Genomic DNA, 22,776 nt, shown 5'->3' with positions numbered 1-22,776 from the left:
GAAGCTGGAGGAATGGGGAACTGCAGGGACTCAGGGTCCCTTTGGAGACAGGCCTGGATAACCAGACAGTTGGGAGCTCCCTCAGGAATGCTTACAAATCCTCGAGGAAGCTCACTACACACATAAGTCACAGGTTAGGAGACCGGGAGTTAAAAGTAGTAAGAGCTGGTTCCACCACTTCTCTTACCAGGTTTAATCCGGTTTGCTTTAACTCGGGATAGCTCAGATAGTGTGACCCAGCAGTGCATCACAGTGGAATCAGAGCCTCGAGGGGTGGGAGGCCGGGGGCCCGGGTACAAGCCCAGCTCACTTAGCTACTGATAATAGTGTTCTTGACTCAGGTCCCTGCCTCTCTCGGAGCCTCAGTTTCCCAGTCTGGCATGATGCCCTCATGTGTGTACAGACACATTCTCGCGCATAGGCGCACGCGCACACACACACAGAGGCACACAGGCACGCGCACGCGTGAACACACACACACACACACACACACACACACACACACACCCCTCTGACAGCAGACAGAAATACTGACCCTGGGGCCGAAAGCGGTTCTTTGGTTTTACACTCTGATGTTGGTCGTTAGCTTATTGATGTGCAAAATTGTCACCTGGGCTTGGGGTGGACCCAGGACTGCCGTCTGTCTGTCTTCTGCGTGTTTACATAGTGGAAAAACATACCAGACACAGAGCTTACAGATACAGAGACACACGCGCACACATAGCGCTGTGCAGCTGGCCCCAGGGTCTCATGGGAGAGACCAGACTTTGACACTGCAATATGACATTGTCTACAAATGTCTTATGGCATGTGCTGAGTTGACCTCGAATGCACGTGGGGGAAACTCGGGGTTGATGAACCTCAGAATGTTTTGCAAGGTACCCAGACCACCGCACGCTGACCTGCCTCTTTACAGCAGTATTCGAGTTTACTAAGTATATCTGTATGTCTGTCCTTGTGGGTGTCTGTCCCTATAGATCTGCCTGTCACACAGTGAGGATGTCTGTATGTCTGTCCTTGCGGGTGTCTGTCCCTGTAGGTCTGCCTGTCACAGTGTAGATATCTGTATGTCTGTATGTCTGACCTTGTGAGTCTGCCTGTCACACAGTGATGTCTGTATGTCTGTCCCTGTGGGTGTCTGTCCCTGTGGGTCTGCCTTTCTCTGCACGCTCCTGGCTGTGTCCATGCTGCCTGCCTGTCATCACTATTCTGCACTTTATTTCCGTCCCTTTGTGGTTTCTCTTATGCCCTTCGTATAACAATGGCCTCCTCCTGAGTCAGCCACAGACTCTGTGCTGAATAGTTTGATGTCAACCTGACATAAGCGAGGGTCATCTGAGAGGAGGGAGCCTCAACTGAGAAAATGCTCCCATAAGATCAGAATGTAAACAAGGTTGTAAGGCTTTTTCTTAGTAATTGATGTGGGAGAGGCCATCCCATTATGGGAGGGGTCAACCCTTTGTGGGTGGGGCCAGCCTACTGTGGGCGGGGCCATCCAAGGCTGGTGGTTCTTGGGTTCTATAAGAAAGCAAGCTGAGCAGGCCATAAGGAGCAAGCTAGTAAGCAGCATCCCTCCATGGCCTCTGCATCAGCTCCTGCCTCCAAGTTCCTGCCCTGCTTGAGTTCCCTGTCCTGATCTCCTTCAGTGATGGACTGTGGTGTGGAGATGTAAACCTTTTCCTCCCAAGTTGCTTTAAGTCACCATGTTAATTACAGCACAGAAACCCTAACCAAGGTAGCCTCATTCTCATCTGTTTCACCGGGCCCGGCAGCCTCACCCAGGTGTGTCCTACCTGCCCCCGTTCTGGTGCTGGGCTGCCCAGGTCCCATACTGGCTGTCGGCTTCCTGCACGAGGGTGTCAGTGTCCTTGGCCTCGGGTGCCCGCCGGGAGAAACACTGCTTCAGCTGGTTCTGCAAGGACACAAAGGAGGGATTCAGGCACCGTCACGTGTCCTACAGCACCCACCCGGTTCCCCGCTGCCCTCGTACAGGGCTTCCCTCGCACAGGGCTTCCCAGAAGGGGCAAAGGAGACGAATGCCCCAGTCTGGCTGGCGAGATGTGACAAGAAGCGGCACTTTCTGAGCTTAGACCAGCGCTCTGGATGGACTATGTCTTGGTTTACTATGAAATGTCCCCTGTGGCGCCTCTGTGTGAACACTTGGTCTCCGTTTGGGAGGTTATGAACTCTTTGGGACATAAGGCTTCACGAGGAGTGTGGGTTGCTGGAGGCGGGCTTCAAGTGAATCTATCCTGCCTCCTGACTGAGTTCTCTGCTTCCAGATCCTCCATGTGAACAAACTTCTACCACTGAGGACCAAGCAGCTCTTGTGGCCAAGCCTTCCCACCACAGTGGGCTGTGCTCTCTGGAGTGGTGGGCAGAGAAAACCGCTCCTCCATTAACTGGAATACCCCTCCATTAGCCGGAATCCCCTTGCATTAAACAGAACCCCCTCAGTTAACCAGAATCCCCTCCATTAACCAGAGTCCCCTCCATTAACCAGAGTCCCCTCCATTAACTGGAATCTCTCCATTAACCAGAATCTTGATACAGTGCCAAGAAAAGTAACATCAGAGCCTTGTACATGGGTATCACTTGGCCCTGTCAGTGCCCTTGTCCAACACAGTGCAGCCATCTCCTCCCTCTTCAACACTCTAGAAACACACAGGCCTGTTCCCACTTTCCAGATTTATCAGACCACTTCCCAGCCCTGTCCTGCCCAGCGCCCGCACACAGTGACCCTGAGCCTGCATCAAGTCACCTGACACGAGGCCACCTCCTAAGAGCTCAATCCAACCCTACTGTACAATGGTGAAAGTGATGCCCTGGACCAGCGGTGTGACTTGCATGCTGGAAGCAGGGGGACAGGTCATCACAGAGCTGACCGTGGGCCCCCTTTAGTGCCTGACATCAGGGGTGGCTCATGAGTCAGCGTCACACCTGCATCACTGACTTCCCCACTCATCAGGATGGTACGCAAAAGGCCTTGTCTTGTATCGTCACCATGGAAACCAGCCACTGTGTCCTGGAGCTCTCGAGAGTGACCAAAAGTGGCCTTGGGTGGGCTGCTTGCTGGGCAGTGATTCAGATGGCCTCCCAGCCTGGCTGCCATCTCTCTATGAGGAGTCCAGAGGAGGGGGACGAGGAGGGAGATCACCATCCCAGCATGGCTCCCTCCCACACTTCAGAACATCTCTGCTGAGCAACAGAGTACAGCAGAGTCGGGAACTGCCTTTCTGTGTGGCCCCAGGGCCAGGGCCCACCTCTGTTGCAAAGGAGTTACAATGGGAGCTGGGGGGCTGGAGGCATGGAGGGCGCTCATTGGTAGAGCATGTGTCAGCATCACACTCACTCATACAGTCACACCTGAGCGTGCACATATGCACACAGACACACGCACACAGACACACACGTGCATACACGCACACGCACACACAGGGAACATCTGTAAATTACCCATCACCCAAACAAAACATCCTGATTGACTCTAGTCTGAGATTTTCCTTTGGGACAGTCCCTCCACATGCTCACTCCTTGGTGGCCAGAGGACATCCCTCTGTGTGGGACACAGTGCCAGTCATATTATGAGTCCCAAGGGTGGTGACTTCTAAGCAGCTGGCTGCTCTGACGCTCACAGTCAGCTACAGGATGTTCATCCTCAGGCTGTGTCTCGGTGCTCACTCTCTGAATGCAGTGTGGCCCAAATCAGGCTGATGGCTCTCCCTGCCTGAGGCAGCACAGGGGATGGACACAGCATACTATGGGGTGGTGGGAGCTCCGGCTGGGGCAATGCTTGTATTTTTTCATCCAAGATCTAGAGACATGTTCCAGGGCCTGGCACCCTTGAATTCTCCCTGGGACTGAGGATGGAGCAGATGTCTCAAATCTCCTCCTTCTCCGACTCCACCCAAACTCAATGCCAAAGCCTTCTGGGAGCTCTTGTGGCTGCAAGGCCCCACAGTCAGCAGCCTCCCAAAGGACTTGCAACTCTTAAACTTCCCAGAAAGCCTTACATTCAAAGTTCACTTGAAGGCAAAACCTTCCACTGACTGAGTGTTGTATCTGCTCTGCCCAAGCTCTCTAAAGCACAGGTGATTCGGGGCAAGCAGACAGGCAAGCAAGCAAAGGCCTCTGTAGCAGCTGCCTCCTGGGCACATCCCTGTCCTGTTCTCTTGGTGCAGACAGCACACACTGTGGCCAACAGCATCCTTTCTGACGTACACAGTGGGGCTCTCAGGAGCCAGGAATACCTCCATGGCAACTTCCTGTGACGTAAACGGTAAGACTGTGGAGTCGCCATGGCCCTTTGCATGGGTCTGGCTTGGACAGACCTCTGGTGATAAGGAGAAAAATCCCATGTCAGTCAAAGGTAGAAGAGACAAGATGAAGGTAAGATAAGAAGACCTGCGCCCTGAAGGTGGCCTGGCCTCTCCTTAGACCCCGGGGAGCTGCTTCCTCCCTCTCTCCCTCCATCCCTCCCTCATTGCAGGGCCTCACAGAGGCTAAGCTAGCAGCTCTCAGAGTTCTAAGTCAAAGTGTAGCTTCTTCCCTCCATACCCACAGCAGCACAGATCTTAACCTCACCTGTCCTGAGCCTCGCCAGTTCAAGCTCCTCCCCTTGGAGCCTCCCTGTTTGTGACTGAATGCTGAGCCCTGCTTTCCCTGAGAAATCAGGTCCTTCTCTTTCTTCTCCCTCCCTCCATAACGCTGCAAGCCTCCACCCACCCTACACTGTTACGCCCTCTTCTCAAGCCTCAAAGAGATGAAGAAGCTGCGAAAGACGCCTTGTGTTCCCTGGTGACCCAGGCAGGGGCGCACATCTGCAAACACATAAAGAGCTAGGTGGGATTGGTTCATGCCCATAATTCCAGCACTTGGGGGGCTGAGGCAGGGGGATTGCTGTGAGTTCAGTGCTAGCCTGGGCTATGTACTGAGTTCTAAGCTAGCCAAAGCTTCACTGCAAGAACCCATCTCAAAGGCTTAAGAACAAAAATAGGTTGGGGTGGGGGTGGATAAGTTTTGGTAGGAGCAAGCATCAACACCCCAGCCCCTGCCACAGTTCTGCTACGTCTTAAATCAGAGGAAACAAATCCTACACATTAGACCCCAGAGGCTCCTCAGAGGACATTCAGTCTGCACTGCTCCTGCAGAGGAGGAAACAAGGGCACAGGAACTAAGAGTAGCTCTTGGCTTCCAAGATGGTAAGAGGCAGGGCCTGGAGGTGGGGGGTGGCTCCATCCTGTGGGATCCACAGCTTTTTTCAGACCTTCCCCCAAACTAGTCCTTTTACCTTTCCCACAATGCTCCAGGAGGTTCTGATAAGGACACACGCAGGAAAACAATGTTTTGAAACCCTCAGGAAAGGCTGGGTGGCAGCGTATGCCTTTGATCCCAGCACTCAGGAGGTAAGGCAAGCAGATCTGTTGTGAGTTCGAGGCCAGCCTGGTCTACACAGGGAGTTCCAGGACAGCCAGAGCTACACAGAGAAACACTGTCTTAAACAAAAGAAAGGAAGGGAGGGAGGGAGGGAGGGAAGGAGGGAAGAAGGGGAAAGGAAAGAAAAGTCAGGAATCTGGGATTTGAACCTTGCTGGCTTGGCCCAGCAACTGACAAGCCCCAGGACCACAGTGGGTGGCCATTCCTCCCCAAGGTGGTACTGAGAGACCAGGCTAGCACACACCTCCGAGGTCTAGGTGGAGACAAGTCAGAACACTTGTGTGCCCGCTTAAAGCCTGCAGGTCTAGCTGAATCAGCAGGGTTAGTCGCAGAAGTTCGTCCCAGGGAGACAAGCAAGCACACTTGCTGGGTTCCAGAACAGAACCGCTCCCAGCAGGATACATGGCCATTGCAAAACATGAACAACAGCCTAAGCCGGGAAGAAAGAGGGTGTGGACCACAGAGTCCACGATGTGCGATAAAAGCGACACGCATACGATGTTTGCCATCACAGAAGACGTGTCCAAGGGGCCCAAGGAGAGAGTGCCAGGAAAGTACCTTGTCTGAAGAAACTAGTTCACGTGGGTGTAAGCAAACAAAACATAGAGGCTCCACGGCAAGTCGGCTCACAGCTGTGCCAAGAGTGAGATCGCCCCTTACAGACTGCGACTTAGCATGCACGCTTGGGGTTTCACCTTACGGATGAATCCCGACGAAACTGGATAAATCAAGTCTGACTCCCTCCTGACATCCTGTTGTGCAAACTGTCAACTTGGCAGGACCTAGAATCACCCGGGAGAGACACCTGTGGTGGGCATGTCTGTGAGGGGTTGACTATGAGAGGAGGGCCTCACTACATGAGGGCGGCTTCATTCCACAGACCAGGGTCCCAGACTGAATAAGGAGAGAGTGAGCTCTGCACCAGCATCCATCCGTCTGCCTGTCCGTCTCTCCCTCCTTCCTCACTGTGGGTGCCATGTGACCTCACTCTGCAGCTGACAGGCCTTGCAGCCAAATCGGCTCCAGATATGAGCCTCGGGCTGCCTTGCGTGGGTATTTTGTCAGTGACAGTGAAGTGACTGATACATTAGGTAAGTAAACAAGTGCCCCTGACAAGGGCTGTGAAACTCCATTACAAGGGAGGCTGGCAAGACTGCGTGTGGCCTTAGGCAGTGCTTTGGGGACGCCAGATCTGCAGCCCAAGCCCATGGGGGAAATGGCAGGCCTGAGACAGCTGTTGAGTTAAATATGTTGGGAATATGTCTCTGAAAATGCATACATACACATAAATATACACAGATATACACATATACATATACATCACATTTATACATACACATATACACATACACACATATATATACACATATACATACACATATACACATATGCATATACATACACACATACACATAGATATATACACACATACATCATATATATACATACACATACATCATATATAAATATATGTACACATACATACACACATACATCATATGCATACACATATGCACATATACATACACATACATATACAGGTCATATATACACATACATACAGATACATCATATACATACATATACATATCATATACATCATATACATACACATACATATATACATATATATCATCTACATATACACATACACACATATATACACATCATATATAGTTACATACACAAATACATCATATACATACATATATCATATATACATACAGATGCATCATAAACACATAGATATGCACATACATACATCATATATCATATACATACATAAACATACTACACAAATCATATACACACAAACATGCATATACATACATCATATACATACATGTATATACACACACACATACATATATATTACTAAAATGAACAGGGATGAGCTCCCAAGCCAGAGAAGCCGATACTGGGGAGGAGGAATAGGAGAACACAAGGCTTGCATGTATTTGAGTGTCTGACACATCTCCTAAAAAAGAGACCTGAGTCAAGTGGCCGTAGCTGACAGTGCAGTTCCAAGGAATTTGAGAAGCCTGCCCCTCCCTGCCACCCTACACCCCAGCTGTGTGAAGAGCCGTGTAGTCACAGGCCTAACTGGCATGGGAACACCTGCTCCATCCCATTACTCCGAAGCAAATCCCGTCTCGTGCCCACGTCAGCCTGGGAGCACAAAGGTCATGATCATTACGCATCCCAGTGGACCTGTGATGTAGGACCTGACATAAACCCATTTCACAGAGGAGAAGACTGAGGCCCAGAGAAGAGATGCCACAGGCTTCACCCACATGTCTAGAAAACAGTAGGACTGAAGTGTGACCCCAGGTTTGACGGACGCCCGGGACTGAGCACATTCCTAGCTTTTCTGGCTCTGAGGCAGCCAGGCCTCAGCAGCGACTTCTCAGAGCAAGGGCCAAGCAGGGTGAGAGTACTTAGTGGGATCCCTCAGTAAACAGGCAGAAGGGAAGAAGGGAGGGAGGAGACAGACACCCAGACAAGCCCCAGCCATGCTTGGGGATACTGAGGCACACCTAAGGCAGAAGCTTGTGTGCTGGATGCGCCCACACCCTGTGGGCTCCCATCCTAGACCTCCAGCCAATCACTGCCCTTCTCCAAGCCTCAGTTTCCCCTCCTGGCGGGTCAGCGGGTCTCAGTGGCTCTCTGCAGCTTCAAAGGTGGAGATGATGCCCAATCCTGGGGGCTTGAACCAAATCGGGGTTCGCAAACACTCAGTAGATCAGCTAATAGGTCTGGCTGTGAGCAGCTCAAACCTCAACCCTTGGCACAGCAGTCTTAGATGGACTTGTCCCTACACTCGAGTGTGTAGGGGGTGAGCAAGCTAACTGTTCTGAGCCAGCCTCTGGGACCCAGCTGGATGAAGCCAGCCCTTCCGGTTGCTACCCAGAACAACCTTCTGCAACCTCGGTTTCCCATGTGGAAATGGCCATGTGGGATGTTCAGGGTTCTGGGAATCTATTAAATATCTGACCACAGCTTGCACACACTCGGCATTTGGGCAGTGCTGAGCAGAGGCCGGTCCAAGACATGGTGCCCATGTCTGTTGGTCAGCTGCCCAGACATCTTACCAAACACTAACAGCGGGCTAACAGATTCACCATTCAAGACCCACTAAGACACTGCCAGGTTGTCCCCTTCTAAGGGCAGCAGGCGAAGATGGGCTTTGAATGTGCACAGCAAGAAGCCATCACCGCGGTACAAGGGCTGTGGGGAGACAGCTCTGGCAGCGACACTCTGTCTCCGTTTCCTTGTCTCCTTGGGACAACTTTTCCCCAAGTGATAGGAACACGCCAGACAGCTGGTCTGCAGGAGAAGGCTTTAGTTTTGGGGTTGGGTGTGGGGATCAGGCTTTCGGGAAGGCTATAAAGGGAGGCGACAGCTGGGTTGGTTGGCTGGGTCCTGGATAACCCCCTGGGGCCTGCGCTCTATGTATCAGATAAGAGTATAAAAGCTCTCTCGGCTTACACCAGGGTGGCATCCCGAGAAGTGTGGCTCAAGAAAGTTTTTTTTTTTAATATTTATATTTTATGTATATGAGCACACTGTAGCTGTCTTCAGACACACCAGAAGAGGGCATCAGATTCCATTACAGATGGTTGTGAGCCACCACGTGGTTGCTGGGAATTGAACTCAGGACCTCTGGAAGAGCAGTCAGTGCTCTTAACCACTGAGCCATCTCTCCAGTCCTCAAGAAAGTTTCTGAAGTGCAAAATACCGTGAACACACCTCAGCCACTGCAGGTCCCAGCCTCCAACAAGGGAAAGTCCACAGAAGCCCACGAGTGGGTGACCACACCCACCAGAATCTGATTGGTCAAGAAGTGTTACATTTGGCCTGGAGAGAGCTTGCTGCTCTTGCTGAGGACATGAGTTAAAGTCACGGCATGTCAGATAGCTCACAACTACCTGTGCCTTTAGCTCCAGGGAATCTGGTGCCCCCTCCTGGTCTCCAAGGGCACCTGCACTCACATGTACACACACACAGGATTAAAAATAAGTCTTTAAAAAGAAGAGGAGGTACCATGTTACTGAATTTCTTGAGTTATGTTATGTAGCAGTCACTGGCAGTTGGCCCCACTGGAAATTCCTGAGAACTAACTCACTTTTCCTTTTTTTTTTTTTTAAGTATTTTATTTATATGAGTACACTGTAGCTGTCTTTGAACACACCAGAAGAGGACATCAGATCTCATTAGAGATGGCTGTGAGCCACCATGTGGTTGCTGGGAATTGAACTCAGGACCTCTGGAAGAGCAGTCAGTGCCCTTAACCGCTGAGCCATCTCTCCAGCCCCACTTTTCCTTTTTATACAGTCCAGGGCCCCGGTTTAGGGAATGGTGCTACCCACAGTGGGCAGGTCTTCCTATCTCAAGCTATGTCTCCATAGGCAGGTCCAGGGGCTCAAAACTGTGAGCTAGGGGAGGGAGAGTGCTAGGGTCTTATTCACCCTAAACTCAGGGCCATGCTCAGAGATGCCTACAGGAGACAGGAAGAGACCAAAACTGGGCAGATGACTGAATAAATGAACAAACCCAGGTGCCATCTCCTGCCTGCTTTCTAGTGTCTATGAACATAGTTTACCTTCCAGCTTGTCGCCCAAATCTTAATGTGTCACAGGGTGTCTTTTTCTCTTCTCTACACATACCCTTAAATAGTAGTTTTTATTGACTTTAAAAAAGTTATTTTATTGGGGGTGGGGGGTAGGAGGAATGGGATGAGGAACAGTCAGAGGGTAAACTGGGAGGGGCATGATGACTGGACTGTAAAAAAAGATATAATTAATAATAATAATAATAATAATAATAATGAGGAGGAGGAGGAGGTTTTATGTGAATGGAGTTTGCCTGTAAGTGTAAGAGATAGAGATAGAGATAGAGATAGAGATAGAGAGAGAGAGAGAGAGAGAGAGAGAGAGAGAGAGAGAGTGAGAGTATATACACCCTGTGCATGCAATTCTCTCAGAGGCCAGAAGAGGGCATCAGGTCCCCTGGCCCTGGAGTTACAGATGGTTGTGAGCTACCATGTGGGTGCTGGGATTTGAACCTGGTTGATCTAGGAGAGCAGCCAGTATTCAGCCAGCCCCTTATTAACTCTTTATGGAGTACGCCCACCCTTGTTTGGATGCAGCCTCAGCAATGGCCACGAAGTCAGGTGGCCAGGGAGATACATCTTCCAAGTTCAAGTGAAGCTGATTTTGAGGGAACTGGTGGCAGCGGTCAAGGACCAGAATGTTCCAGAAACATGTTGAGTCTTTGCACAGAGAAAAAGTTTTGATTTCCCTCTTAAGTTTAAAGAAATGTTATTAATAATTTCTAAAGTTCTATGGTAAAGAGCCAAGGGTACGTAGGTTGGGAGTTTTAAAAACACATTTAACCTAAATTATTGAACACACTGTAGGGGAATCATCCCATTGTTAGAAAGGTGCATTTAAAAGGAGAGAGCCGGGCATGCATCCAGATAGGAAACGGCCTGAGACACACTGTCCAGGGGAAAGCAAGGTCTGGAGAGATCCCTGGGAAGTTAATAGCACTTAATGATCTTGTGGAAAACCCAGGTGCAAAGCTCACAACTGCCAGCTTCATAGGGTATCTGACACCCTCTACACACCTGCACGAACACACACACACACACACACACACACACACACATACATATATATATGTATATGTATATGTGTGTATATGTATGTGTGTATATATATATATATATATAGAGAGAGAGAGAGAGAGAGAGAGAGAGAGAGGGAGGGAGGGAGGAAGAGGGAAGGGGAGAGAGATGGGGGAAGAGGGAGGGGGAGGGGGGAGAGGGAGGGGGAAGAGGGGGGAGAGAGAGAGGGAGACGGAGACTTTTTTTAATGGAGGACAGCAGGGGAGGGACAGAGGAAGCTTCAGGGAGAGAAAAAGACAATATTTGACAGCAGACAGAGGTACCAGACCCTGGGAAAAGTGCAAGAACACAGCTATAGGAGGGAGACTGAGCCGTGCCCTCCTATGCTGTCTCCTGTACATTCTGTGACACTGGCTGGAGATAGGAAGCCGGGCTTAGGGAGGAACACAAAAGCCTGAGACCTTGCTGCTGTCTCCACCTCTCCTCTTAGCAGAATCTGCTTACACAGAGCCTCCTAACTCATTGTCCCCCAGAGCCTCTTCATCCCTCCTAGCCCAGACACCCCACCCCAGTGCCTCCCCCCTTCCCCCAGTGTCCCTTCTCCCTCGCTCCAGTGTCCTTTACCCTCCCCAGTGTCTTCCTCCCCCTCCCCTACAGTATCACCCCAACACAGTATCTCCTCCCCCTCTCCCTCAGTGTCTCCTCCCCCTCCCCTACAGTATCACCCCAACACAGTATCTCCTCCCCCTCTCCCTCAGTGTCTCCTCCCCCTCCCCTACAGTACCTCCTCCCCCTCCCCCTCCCCCTCCCCCAGTGCCTTCTCATACGCACCCATCCTGAAAGATTCTTAAAACAGCCCAAGCGAGACAAAACTTGACTTCCTTTTTCAAACATCACATGCCAACTCTATCCCAATTTATTTCGGGCAAGGGATAAGTTCGTCAGGCAACAGAGCTGCAGCCAGCTCGGAAGTGTGAGCCCACCAGAATGCAGCAAGCTGGGTGTGTTAGCAGGGCCTCGGGACCAGCTCCTACTCCTTAGTGAGAGTGAAGTCTTGGGCATGACACAGCCATTGACTCAGCGGGGACTTGTGGTGATGATCACATTATAATATCACCAAGTGGCTCCATACACAGTACTAATTGACAAATCTGATCTGTACAAACAGATACCCACCCACACGTGGGAAGAGACACAAATGTGTGTACCACACACACACACACACACACACACACACACAGACACACACACACAAACACACACACAGACACACACACACACACACAGAGAGACACACATGTGTGTGTGCACGCACACAAATGTATATTCAAAGGCAGACGCGCACACTAAGGAAGCAGACTCCCCCAGGCCTCATGAAGGGAGACCACGCAGAGACAGCCACAGCAGCAGGACAACGGGCTTGGAGGAGGGAATGTGGCATGACCGAGGCCATGAAGGGGTCAGATATGGGTAGGTGTGTGATCGGGGAAGGCAGGGCAGGCCTGGGTGCTACTTGTAAAAGCATTGACTGCTGTGGAGTTCTGATGGGCAGTGAGCCTAGGCCACAGGCCTATGCAGACTGCAGGCTCAGGAGAAGAGCTCAGAGCAAGGCCCAGCAGAGCACCTTCTGGTTCTGGAACCGGCAGTTCCAGCACCTTGCCTGAGTGAAGAGTTGTTTCCTCAGACTGTCCAGCGCGGGGCTATTTTCACAGACCTATTCAGACCCCAGGCTTCTCCTGCCTTACTCCATCCACCCTTATTTCCATCCAGGTCCACTCACCAGAGGCTCTGGGGAAACACACACGAGATGCTCTCTGGCCAGCTCTCCATGGTGCTCAGGTTGGGATGGCCTGCCTTTGTATGCTTGTCCTGTGGGTCATGACTGGTCAGGGTTGTTCAGTAGCCCTCAGGTCTTGGCCATAAGCTACAGAGATGAGTCTTCCTATTCCCTATACATATCAGTATGTGTACATGTGACTGCACATGTATGCAATATGTGAAGATGTATATAAGTGCATGGGCTATGTAAGTGCATGTATGCACAGGCTATGTGTGTACATATGTATGTTTGTGCATGAGTATACATGTGCTTGTATATACAGGAGCCTCTGCACGTGTGTATATGTCTCCATGTGTACACAGCAGATGTCTCTATGCTTACATGTATGTATATGCATGGGTCTATGTATATGTGAGCACTGTGTCTCTCTGAGCGAGTCTGCATGTGACTACCTATGCACACTCTTGCTGAGGCTTCAGCTGACATTGCAGGCAGCTGGTCACTTCACATAGGTGTGACTAGTCCTAGCTGTGGACTCAAGCTCCCTCAGTCATATGTAGTGCCCTGAAACTACACATGATCTTTGCACATGTCTGTCCCTGAGTTGTGAATTCTGAAAGCCACTGGCTGTGCAGGGGTGAAGACAGATGACCAGTGGTGTTTGCTGCAGTCACACATGACCAATGGTGTTTGCTGCAGTCACACATGACCAGTGGTGTTTACTGCAGTCACACATGACCAGTGGTGTTTGCTGCAGTGTCATACATGACTAGTTGTATTTGCTGCGAGTGATCTGTGAGACAGATCAGCTGGGCAGAGCCTAAGTGTTCAGAAGCCAGCAGGTCTGAATGAAGAGTTATAACACTGGCAAGTGGGTCTCTTGCAGCTACCAAACATAGGCCTATGCCCACTTGCCTGAGTGGGCAGTCATGGCAGAGGTCACGAATCCAGACACTGAATCTATACATACTGTGTGAATGGTCACTGATCCAGCTGTCTGTATGGACAACATATCACCATCCCCTCCAGTGTGAGGCTCAGGCCTGACCAACAGAGCCCAGAGCTGAAGACTGGCAAAGCAAGAGATGAAGGTGAGACTCAGGGTGGGCCCTGAGGCAAGGCGACACTCGGCAGAGCCCCAACCTCTGGGTTCTGGCAACTCCCCCGCCCCCTAAGCTCCACAGACCTCCAGCGTCTGACTTTTGAGGGGACAGAATGAGGTGCAGAGAGGGAAGAGAGAGAAGCTGGGGAGCCAGGGACCACCTCTCTGAACTTCAATGTCCAGCATTAAGGCCACAGTGCAGAGGTTAGTGAGTCAGAGTGTGGCGTATGCCAGGCTCAGAAATGACCATGATCATCAGGTCAGTGGCCAGAGGAATGGCCTCTCAAGCCTAAAGGTCAGGATGGCTGACAGAGCTTCCAGGAATGATTTTGCTAGGGGTTCCTGGTAGGAATCACAGGAGGTGGAGTTGCTGGCAAGTGGGAGGGGTTTATAGGAACTGTAAAGCAGCAGCTTTGAGAAAACAACCCTCCCACTCTCCACAGCAAACTTGTGCAATCATGAGCAAGGGCTCTGCAGAGCAGGCAGCCAGCATCCCGGTGACAGGACCCTCCCACCACCCAGCAAAAGGCTTTTCAAGACACCACACTCCCACTCACAGGCAGCTAGAGGTCCCAGGCTGACAACCATCCTGTGCCTGCTGGCTCCAGGGCTCAGTCAGACCTGTCTCTAGCTGTTCCTGTGGGAAGCTATCCAATGAGAAGCCACGCCTGTTCCTGGATGCCTCCCTCACCGCCCTGCTCTTAGGCCTGAGAGCAGGGGCTGTTCCTGCACTCCACTCTCCCCTCCCCAGTCACTCCAAACCTCAGTTCCTTCACATGCTAGTACACTACTGCCTTCCAAGGCAAACACGGGACATGCTCACACATACACATACATGTGCACACACATGTACACCCATACACACACAACACACATGCACACAAACACACATGCACACACATACATGTACACACTCATACACATCTCATACACATATGTATGCACATGTTCACAGTACACATGCACACATATACAACACAAACATAACACACACAAACACATGTGCACACAACACACACGTATACACACATGCATGTATATACTCACACATTTGTATGCACATGTTCACACACATGCACACACATACATGTACACACATATACATATGTGTGCACGTGTGCATGCACACACATGCACACACACCACACACATGCGCACACTCAACACATACCTACACACATGTACAAACACACACGTGTACACACATACATGTGTACACTCATGCAGACACATACATGTACATACACACTCAGACACACGCACACATACTCAACCTACACACATGTACATATACACGTGCACACACATACGTGTACACACGTACACATACACACACACATACACACACACACACACACAGAGACAATGGTGAGGGAATTAAGATTTGAGCAGCTTGTAGTCTTGCAGGGACAGCTGAGGAACCCCAGCTCCAGGCCCTGCTGCCCGCTGACCATGCAGCTTTGAGCACTTGGCTTTGCCTCTCCAGACAGCAGCAACTACTAATATACTATTCTATTCCACACACTGCCCACAAGACATTCCAGCCAGTGGGACATGACAACTAGGTGAGGTCCCAAAGGTATCACTCAGTCCCCCGTTCAGGATCAGGACACAAGCCTCCTCTGTAGGAGACAGCACTGCTCTCCAGCCTGGGGTCCACAGGGCTCTGAAGCTACCCAGAGCCCTGTTTTTGGGGTGTGGATGTAGCCATGCAGGTGATGTGGCTCCTGATGTTCCCAGTGAGCACAGGAGGCATCTGTCCTCAAGAGGAAGCCCAGGCTCGGGTCACCAGGATTCACTTTTCCCTGTTACTAATGTCCCCAAGGTCCTGCGCTGAGGCTGCAGGGGCTCCAGGGCTGTCCTGTGTCCTAGGTGAATCATGGTCACTGTCCCATCCAGGGAAGGCCTGGGCCCACAGGGATGTTAGTGGCCCAATCTAGACTCCTGCTTTTCCCCACCTGGGCCTCCAGCAAGGAGCTGGTTCTGTGAAGTTGTTTTTAACTCCTCCGCCCAGAGAAGAGCCTGTGGCATTTTCAAGTCTTCCTCCAGCTCCCTATTTATAGAACGTGACAGGCAGTGGTGCAGTTTCCATTGATAATTAGGGAGCCCGCACTGGACCCAGCCTCAGGGTTGGGGTTTGTGGCTGTCAGGTGGCTCCAGGGACCCAGAATCCCCAAAGGGAAGGACTCAGCCTAGCCACATGTGCATAGAAAGGCCAAAGCTGAGGTGCTAAGGGGGTCTCCCCGACTTTGGGGGTCTGGCTTTCCATGGTGGGGACACACCCCAAATTCTGCTTGGGTGTTTATATGACACTGATACTGTCAGGTCATAGGTCATACCCACACAGGGCTCTGGCAGGCCTGGCTGATCAATGGAGCCTGTAGTGGGGAGACCCAGGGGTAAGAGGTTCCTAACCACCATGGGTGGGAGTTGTCTTTATCAGCTCGACACAAACTATAGTCACCAGGGAAAAGGGAACCTCAACTGAGAAACCACCTCCATGAGACACAGTTGAGCCCCAGCACCATGAGAGAGAACGGCTCAGAAGCACACCACAAAGCCAGCCTGCTTCTGTAGGACAGCCTTTGCTGTAGTATTCCATGGACTGTGCCGTACTCCGCACCATCACACCGTGGTGGAAGCATGAGTGGACTGTGTGAGAGCTGTGAACCTGTGTGAGTGCTATGAGACACATGAGGCATAGAACCCAGGAACACCAGCCTAGGGATGGCTCCACCCACAATGGGCTGGCCCCACCCCCTCAGTGGGCGGGGCCGTCCCCCATCAATCATGAATTAAGAAAATGCCCTACAGCTGGCATCTGTGATGCAGGCTAGGCAATGCAGGGGGGCCCTTTCCTTGTTTGCAAATGATGGTGGTGAGAGGCCAGTAAATAACAGGACCCAAACCCTCTACTGTCCCACGAATATCACGGTTTACCTCGATTAATGCCGCTTGGGCACAGAGAGAGTATCCTCTGTCACCTCTTCAGCAGACAGCGCTGAGATCCCCAACTGTCAATGTGTAGAGGGGACCTTGAGTGCTCTGTGGTGTGTGGGACAAGTGTGATGGTCCCTGAGCTCAGAGAAAGAGGAAGAGCTGGCTAAAAGAATGTTTGAGCAGGGGTTTGGGGATTTAGCTCAGTGGTAAGAGCGCTTGCCTAGCAAGCGCAAGGCCCTGGGTTCGGTCCTCAGCTCCGGGGGGGGGGGGGGGAATGTTCGAACAGGAGTCCCACTCACGGTAGCTGTGGTGGACTGCACAAGACCAAACCAGCAAGGACATCAGCATTCCTGAGCTAACTGGACTCAGGAGATTAAGAGGGAGAGGGGGAGGGAAGAGGGGGAGGGGGGGAGGGGGAGGGGGGGGAGGGGGAGGGAATATGAAGCCAGGAGGAAGACAAGTTGGGGTTTCATGGGGGAGTAATGAAATATTCGAAGGGTGTTAGGACAGCGGACAATTTGGGGTATGATCACAACAATGAGTATAAAACTTTTTTTCTTTTTTTTTTTTTCCGGAGCTGGGGACCGAACCCAGGGCCTAGCAAGCGCTCTACCACTGAGCTAAATCCCCAACCCTGAGTATAAAACTTCTAATGAATGAATGAATATATACATTCTAAATACATTCTAAAGAAAAAGAAAAGAAACCCATGGCAGCCCCCGTCTTGTGTTTGGAGGGTGTCCTAGACTTCATATGGACTGTCCTGTCCTTGGAGGTTGGCATTATGCTCACCTCAGACCTCGTGGACCCCAAACACCCACTTCAAAGCCAGACCAGCAGGCAGCCTGGTCCCAGGCAGGGGGAGGGTGCTGTGGTGCATGCTGCCTCCTGGGTGCCTAAGTAGTGGCTGCACACAGGGGTAAAATACTCTCCTCCAACAGAGCACCCACCACCGAGGACTTCCCATTGCTCTTAGGACTGGAGACTCTTGGGACTGGAGAATGGAACACGGGTCTCTCTCTCTCTCTCTCTCTCTCTCTCTCTCTCTCTCTCTCTCTCTCTCTCACACACACACACACACACACACACACACACACACAGAGCCATAGAACTGTGCAGAGAGGAGCTGGGGTACACAGGAGCAACAGGGCTGCCCCAGAACCTGCATTGAAATGAGAGCCCTGGGCTGCATCCTCACAGGAAAAAAAAGAACAAAAACCCAGCCCCACATACCGTAACAACCACCGTCTCCGGATGGCTCCAGAGAGGCTGGGGCAGCTAGAAAGGGAATCACCCAAAAAACCTGAAGAGTCAAATTTAGTTTTGAGGGTTTTTTGTTTGTTTGTTTGTTTCTTGCGATACTGAGGATAGAACCCAGGGCCTAGGACATAAAGGGATGTGTGCGCCTCCCACTGAGCCACACCCAGCCTGTAAAATATAAATCTAGAGCTAGGCACACAGTACCAGGTTTTTTTTGTTTGTTTGTTTGTTTGTTTGTTTGTTTGTTTTAAAGACAATATCTCATGTAGCCCAGGCTAGACAGAACTATCCACGTAGCCCAGGCTGGCTCCCCCTCCCTCTGACCCTCAAGCACTGGAGTCACAGGCCTGATTTCTGACCTGCCCAGAGCCCCGAGCTTACATCTGAACAACTATTTCAGAACACATCAAGATGCAGGGGCAAATTACCCTTGGGTTCCACGGGAACTCCAGGAAAGGCTTGAGGGTGAATGGCACCATCCTAACTTCCCTCCCCCCAACAGCCATGCCCTCACCAAAAGACAGTAACTCCCTTAAGAACTGCGTGCACTGTGTGCAAGGGGAGTGGAATGCAGGCATGAATCCCCATGCTCTCTCTGCTCAAGAGTCTTCCGTGGCTGCCATTCCCCACAGATTAAACCCCAACCATCACCAGGTCCCTGACCCCAACTCCTCCCTCTCACACACCGACCCACTGCTGCAGACTGTGTGGTGAATCCCAACATGTCCCCCATGGTCCTGTGTGGGGAGGGGTGTCGCTCAACCTTGCTGTCACTGCTGGGCCATGTACACGACCACATGGGCAGGGACGTCGGGGATTCCAAGGCAGATGACCCTAGCAGTGAAGACGGCACACCCTGTCCCACCGAGCCTCTGCATGCATGGAAAGGCAGCTCCAACTCCCGGCACAGCCTGTGCCATCCCAGCAGACAACCCAGCTAAGCTGTGTCTGGATCCAGAACCACGGACACTTCCAGACGACACCCACAGTGGCCTGTTGGGAGGCACAAGGGTGTGAGGGTGTGAGGGCACGGTGAATTTGTCACACTCTGGCTCTGGCTGCACTTCTCTTGTATCCAACTCTTCCTCTCGCTCACCAACCCCTGGCTGCAAGCACGGCCACACACACGGCACAACCTCACTACTACCCCCTCCCCTAGACACCCCTCTAGCTCCATCCTCCATCCTGCCCCGACCTTCCAGGTGCCTCCGATGGCTGCTTTTCCCCCTCCTCTCCTGCCCCAAGTAGTCGCTATACCACCTTGTTATCCAGCTTTCTTCCTGCACAGGCTGGACCACAGGCATTTGCTAAGCACAGACAAGCCTGCCTTGGCGTGTATATCCCGGATACAGGCAGCGGTAGACAAGGGTGAGAGGCTGCACGGCACACTCAGGGCAAACCTGCCTTGGGTTGGAAGTTCATCCTCCATCCCTGTCAAAAATATGCCCTCCCATTTCCTAGCGTCTCCCCGGCAATCAGGACTCCTCTGGAAGCCAGTAGTTGGCAGACCCTCCATCTTCCCCAGGCCCTCCCAGGGCCAGGCACAGATGAGAAAAGACAGGCAGAGATGCTCAGGAGACCCCCTACTCAGTCCTCCCACTCCTGTCCTCTAGCCACGACTCCTGGGCTGTGTGCAGGTCTGTGTGGTTAGGGGAGCATTCTCCACTCAGCCTCTAAGCCAGTTTTCTCCTTCCCAAGGGTCAGCAGGCAGAGTGTGGGATCTCAAACCCCAAAGGCCACACACCCCACCTCTAAGCTCTCTGAACCCCACTGAGGCCACCAAGAAGCAGAAGTGTGTGGATTCTATCTCAGAGGCAAGGTCACGGGCAGCAAAGAATGCTGGGTAGACACAGGCCAAGGCAGCTCAGGGGTTGGATATAAGAGCTGGCACGCAGTAGATTCAGGGTGAACACAGGCAAGGGTGGACATGGGGGTGGGACACGGGGTGGTGACAAGCACCAGGGCTGACTCAAGCCTGAGCACTCTCGCTGATGTCTGGGTTTCTCCATCACAGAGTGACCAGTCCACCTCTGGGAATCAAGTGACAGGAGAAATATAAATGGATGGAAATGCAGAACTCAGTCTGTGCTAAGCAATCTGACCTGGTCCCGGTGAACCAGGGAGAGCAGAGAAGAGATTGCTCACAGGCTGGCTCACAGGCAAGCCTCTGATGCTCTCACTGATCCTGACAAGCTGGGGGACCACTGCCCTAGGTGAGGTCATGTGACTTTCCCTAGCCAATGAAACTCAAGTAGGCGTGATGTCACTTATTTCCAGGCAGAAACTGTCTCAGTTCCTGAATATATTCCCACATGGCTGTTACATTCCCCAGGCAAACAGTTCTCTCAGCCAGGGCACTGCCACAGTCACTGTCACAGCAGAATACAAGGGGAGCTTGTTGCTGTTTTGACCCACTAAAGCTCAGGGGATGTTTGTTACTGTGGCATAGACCGGCCTTGGCCTGACAGATGCAAAAGCAGGGCATGAAGAACATGTTTGATCAGCCGGTGTACTGGCTGGTTTTGTGTGTGTCAATGTGACACAAGCTGGAGTTATCACAGAGAAAAGGATCCTTCGTTGAGGAAATGCCTCCATGAGACCCAGCTGTAAGGCATTTTCTCTATTAGTGATCAAGGGGGGAGGACCCAGCCCATTGTGGGTGGAGCCAGCCTATTGTGGGTGGAGCCATCCCTGGGCTGGTGGTCCTGGATTCTATAAGAAAGCAGGCTGAGCAAGCATGGGGAAGCAAGCCAGTAAAAGTAACATCCCTCCGAGGCCTCTGCATCAGCTCCTGCTTCCTGACCTGGTTAAGTTCCTGTCCTGACTTCCTTTGGTGATGAACAGCAATGTGGAAGTGTAAGCTGAGTAAACCCTTTCCTCCCCAACTTGCTTTTTGGTCACGATGTGCAGGAACAGAAACCCTAAGACAGCTGGTGGGTACCGAATGTGCACTAAGAGACACTCATTCATCTGGCATCCGTAAGGCCAGGAGCTTTTGAAGGAAACGGGTTTCAGATTTTGACCCAGCTGTGGCGTTTTAGCCTGGCAGCCTTAGACAGAAGCCACTCAACAACTCAGCCTCTCCCATATAAATTCTTCATCGTCGGAATCTGGGAAGATCCTGTGGGAGGGTTAAGTCTCTCAGGAAGAACCAGGCAAGACTTATCTTGCTCTGAACAGAGCCCACTCGAGGCAGACAGGATGGTTAACATCGGTCATTGAACAAAGAAGAGGAAAATAGAAAAACTGACCAAGTGGGAATGGCCCTGTGCCGTGGCTCACACTAGGTTCACAGGTGCCTCAGGGGTCAGCTCTGTACTTTAGATGTCTGTCCCTGTCCATCTGTCCACCCTGCTTCTGTGACTTGGGTCTCGGGATGGTTATATTCTCAGAAACACAGGCCAGGGGAGGGAAGAGGAGGATACAGATGGATGGCGGAGGCAGAAGCAGACTTGGTTTTCTCTGGCCTCCCAGAGATGTTCTGCTGGACCCCAGGAGAGATGCCAGCCTCCCGCTAACTCAAATCTCTGTGTGACAGGATCAGAAATACCAAGCTAGGCTCAGAAAGGGAAGCATGGGGGTGGGGGTGGGGTTGTTCAGAGACAGTCAGACCTCAGCCGATGCCATGTGCCGTGGGTTAGCCATTCCGTGTCTCTGGGTCTTTACCTGAGAGACTACGTGAGGGGCTTTGTGGCTCATGCACTCTAAGTCCAAGATGGCTGCAGAGCCAATGGTCTGTGGTTTTGTGATGAGTCTCAGCACCAAGAGTTTACGGCCTGCTTGCCGTGTGGCCTGAGGTAGATCATTTGGCCCCTCTGAAGCTCTGCTCCCAAATCTGTCTAGTGGGGTGATTAACAGGTGGACTTAAAGACCGTCAGAGCGCTGTGCACAAAGTAGATATGCCGTGAGTATTGACCGGCATCATCCTGGCTGTGCTGTGGCTGCTGTCTGACTCTCTCTGGGAAACTGTGTGTGCAAAGTGAGGAGGAGGAGGCAGCCCCTGGGAGGAAATGCTCTCTGCTCTCTTCCAGCACTGACAGCCGTCAGGCAGCCTTCCCTAACATCTAAAAGGTCTTATTTCCCCAATTAGGAGGTGCTAATTAGTCACACGTCTGGCTTGATTCTTTAGCCTGAAGAGTGGGAAGGAAATCGGAACAGTGTGAAGACTGCAGGAAAAACAGGCAGTCGCTGCTACTAGAGTCGCCCACAGCCATCCCTGGAGGGGAAGGCACGGGACCCAGAGTGTGCGTCCTTCAGATCCGCTTCAGGCAGGCCACCAGAAGGAACACATGCGGACAGCAGCCAAGACCCACCTATGGGTGCAACAGCATCCTTCATCTCAGTGAGCCTACAAGATGTCAAAAATCACACAACAAACTGTCCCCCTCGATGGCTAACACTGGACTACGGAGAGACTCCGGGATTGTCATAAACAGATGCCTGTGTGTTTAGCCAGTGTCTGGCAAGGGACGTTCCCCAGGACTGGAGTGCCACCTGTAAGGTGGAACAGGCTGGTGGGTACTGGAAGTGGTTGCTGAGTGAGCGAAGATCTTATCCTAGGAGGAGGGAGGGAAGGGAAGGAGGGAGGGAGAGGAGGAAGGGAGAGGGGAGCAAGAGGGAGGGGGAGAG

General features: G+C 51.7%; 1 protein-coding gene across 6 annotated transcripts in view; it reads right to left on the bottom strand.

Annotated features, from left to right (window-relative positions):
* The window catches only part of Kiaa1671 (KIAA1671 homolog), a 142,664-nt gene that overhangs the window by 13,377 nt on the left and 106,511 nt on the right, over nt 1-22,776 (bottom strand). For all 6 annotated transcript variants that reach the window (NM_001402472.1, XM_087578142.1, XM_087578143.1 and 3 more), the window contains one exon: nt 1,794-1,912. In NM_001402472.1, the coding sequence (NP_001389401.1) occupies nt 1,794-1,912 (119 nt within the window). The remainder of the gene's footprint in view (nt 1-1,793; nt 1,913-22,776) is intronic.

This window comes from Rattus norvegicus, chromosome 12, assembly GCF_021556685.1.
Source record: "Rattus norvegicus strain SHRSP/BbbUtx chromosome 12, alternate assembly SHRSP_T2T, whole genome shotgun sequence".
Taxonomy (NCBI): Eukaryota; Metazoa; Chordata; class Mammalia; order Rodentia; family Muridae; genus Rattus; species Rattus norvegicus.
This window is presented reverse-complemented; position numbering and strand designations above follow the sequence as displayed.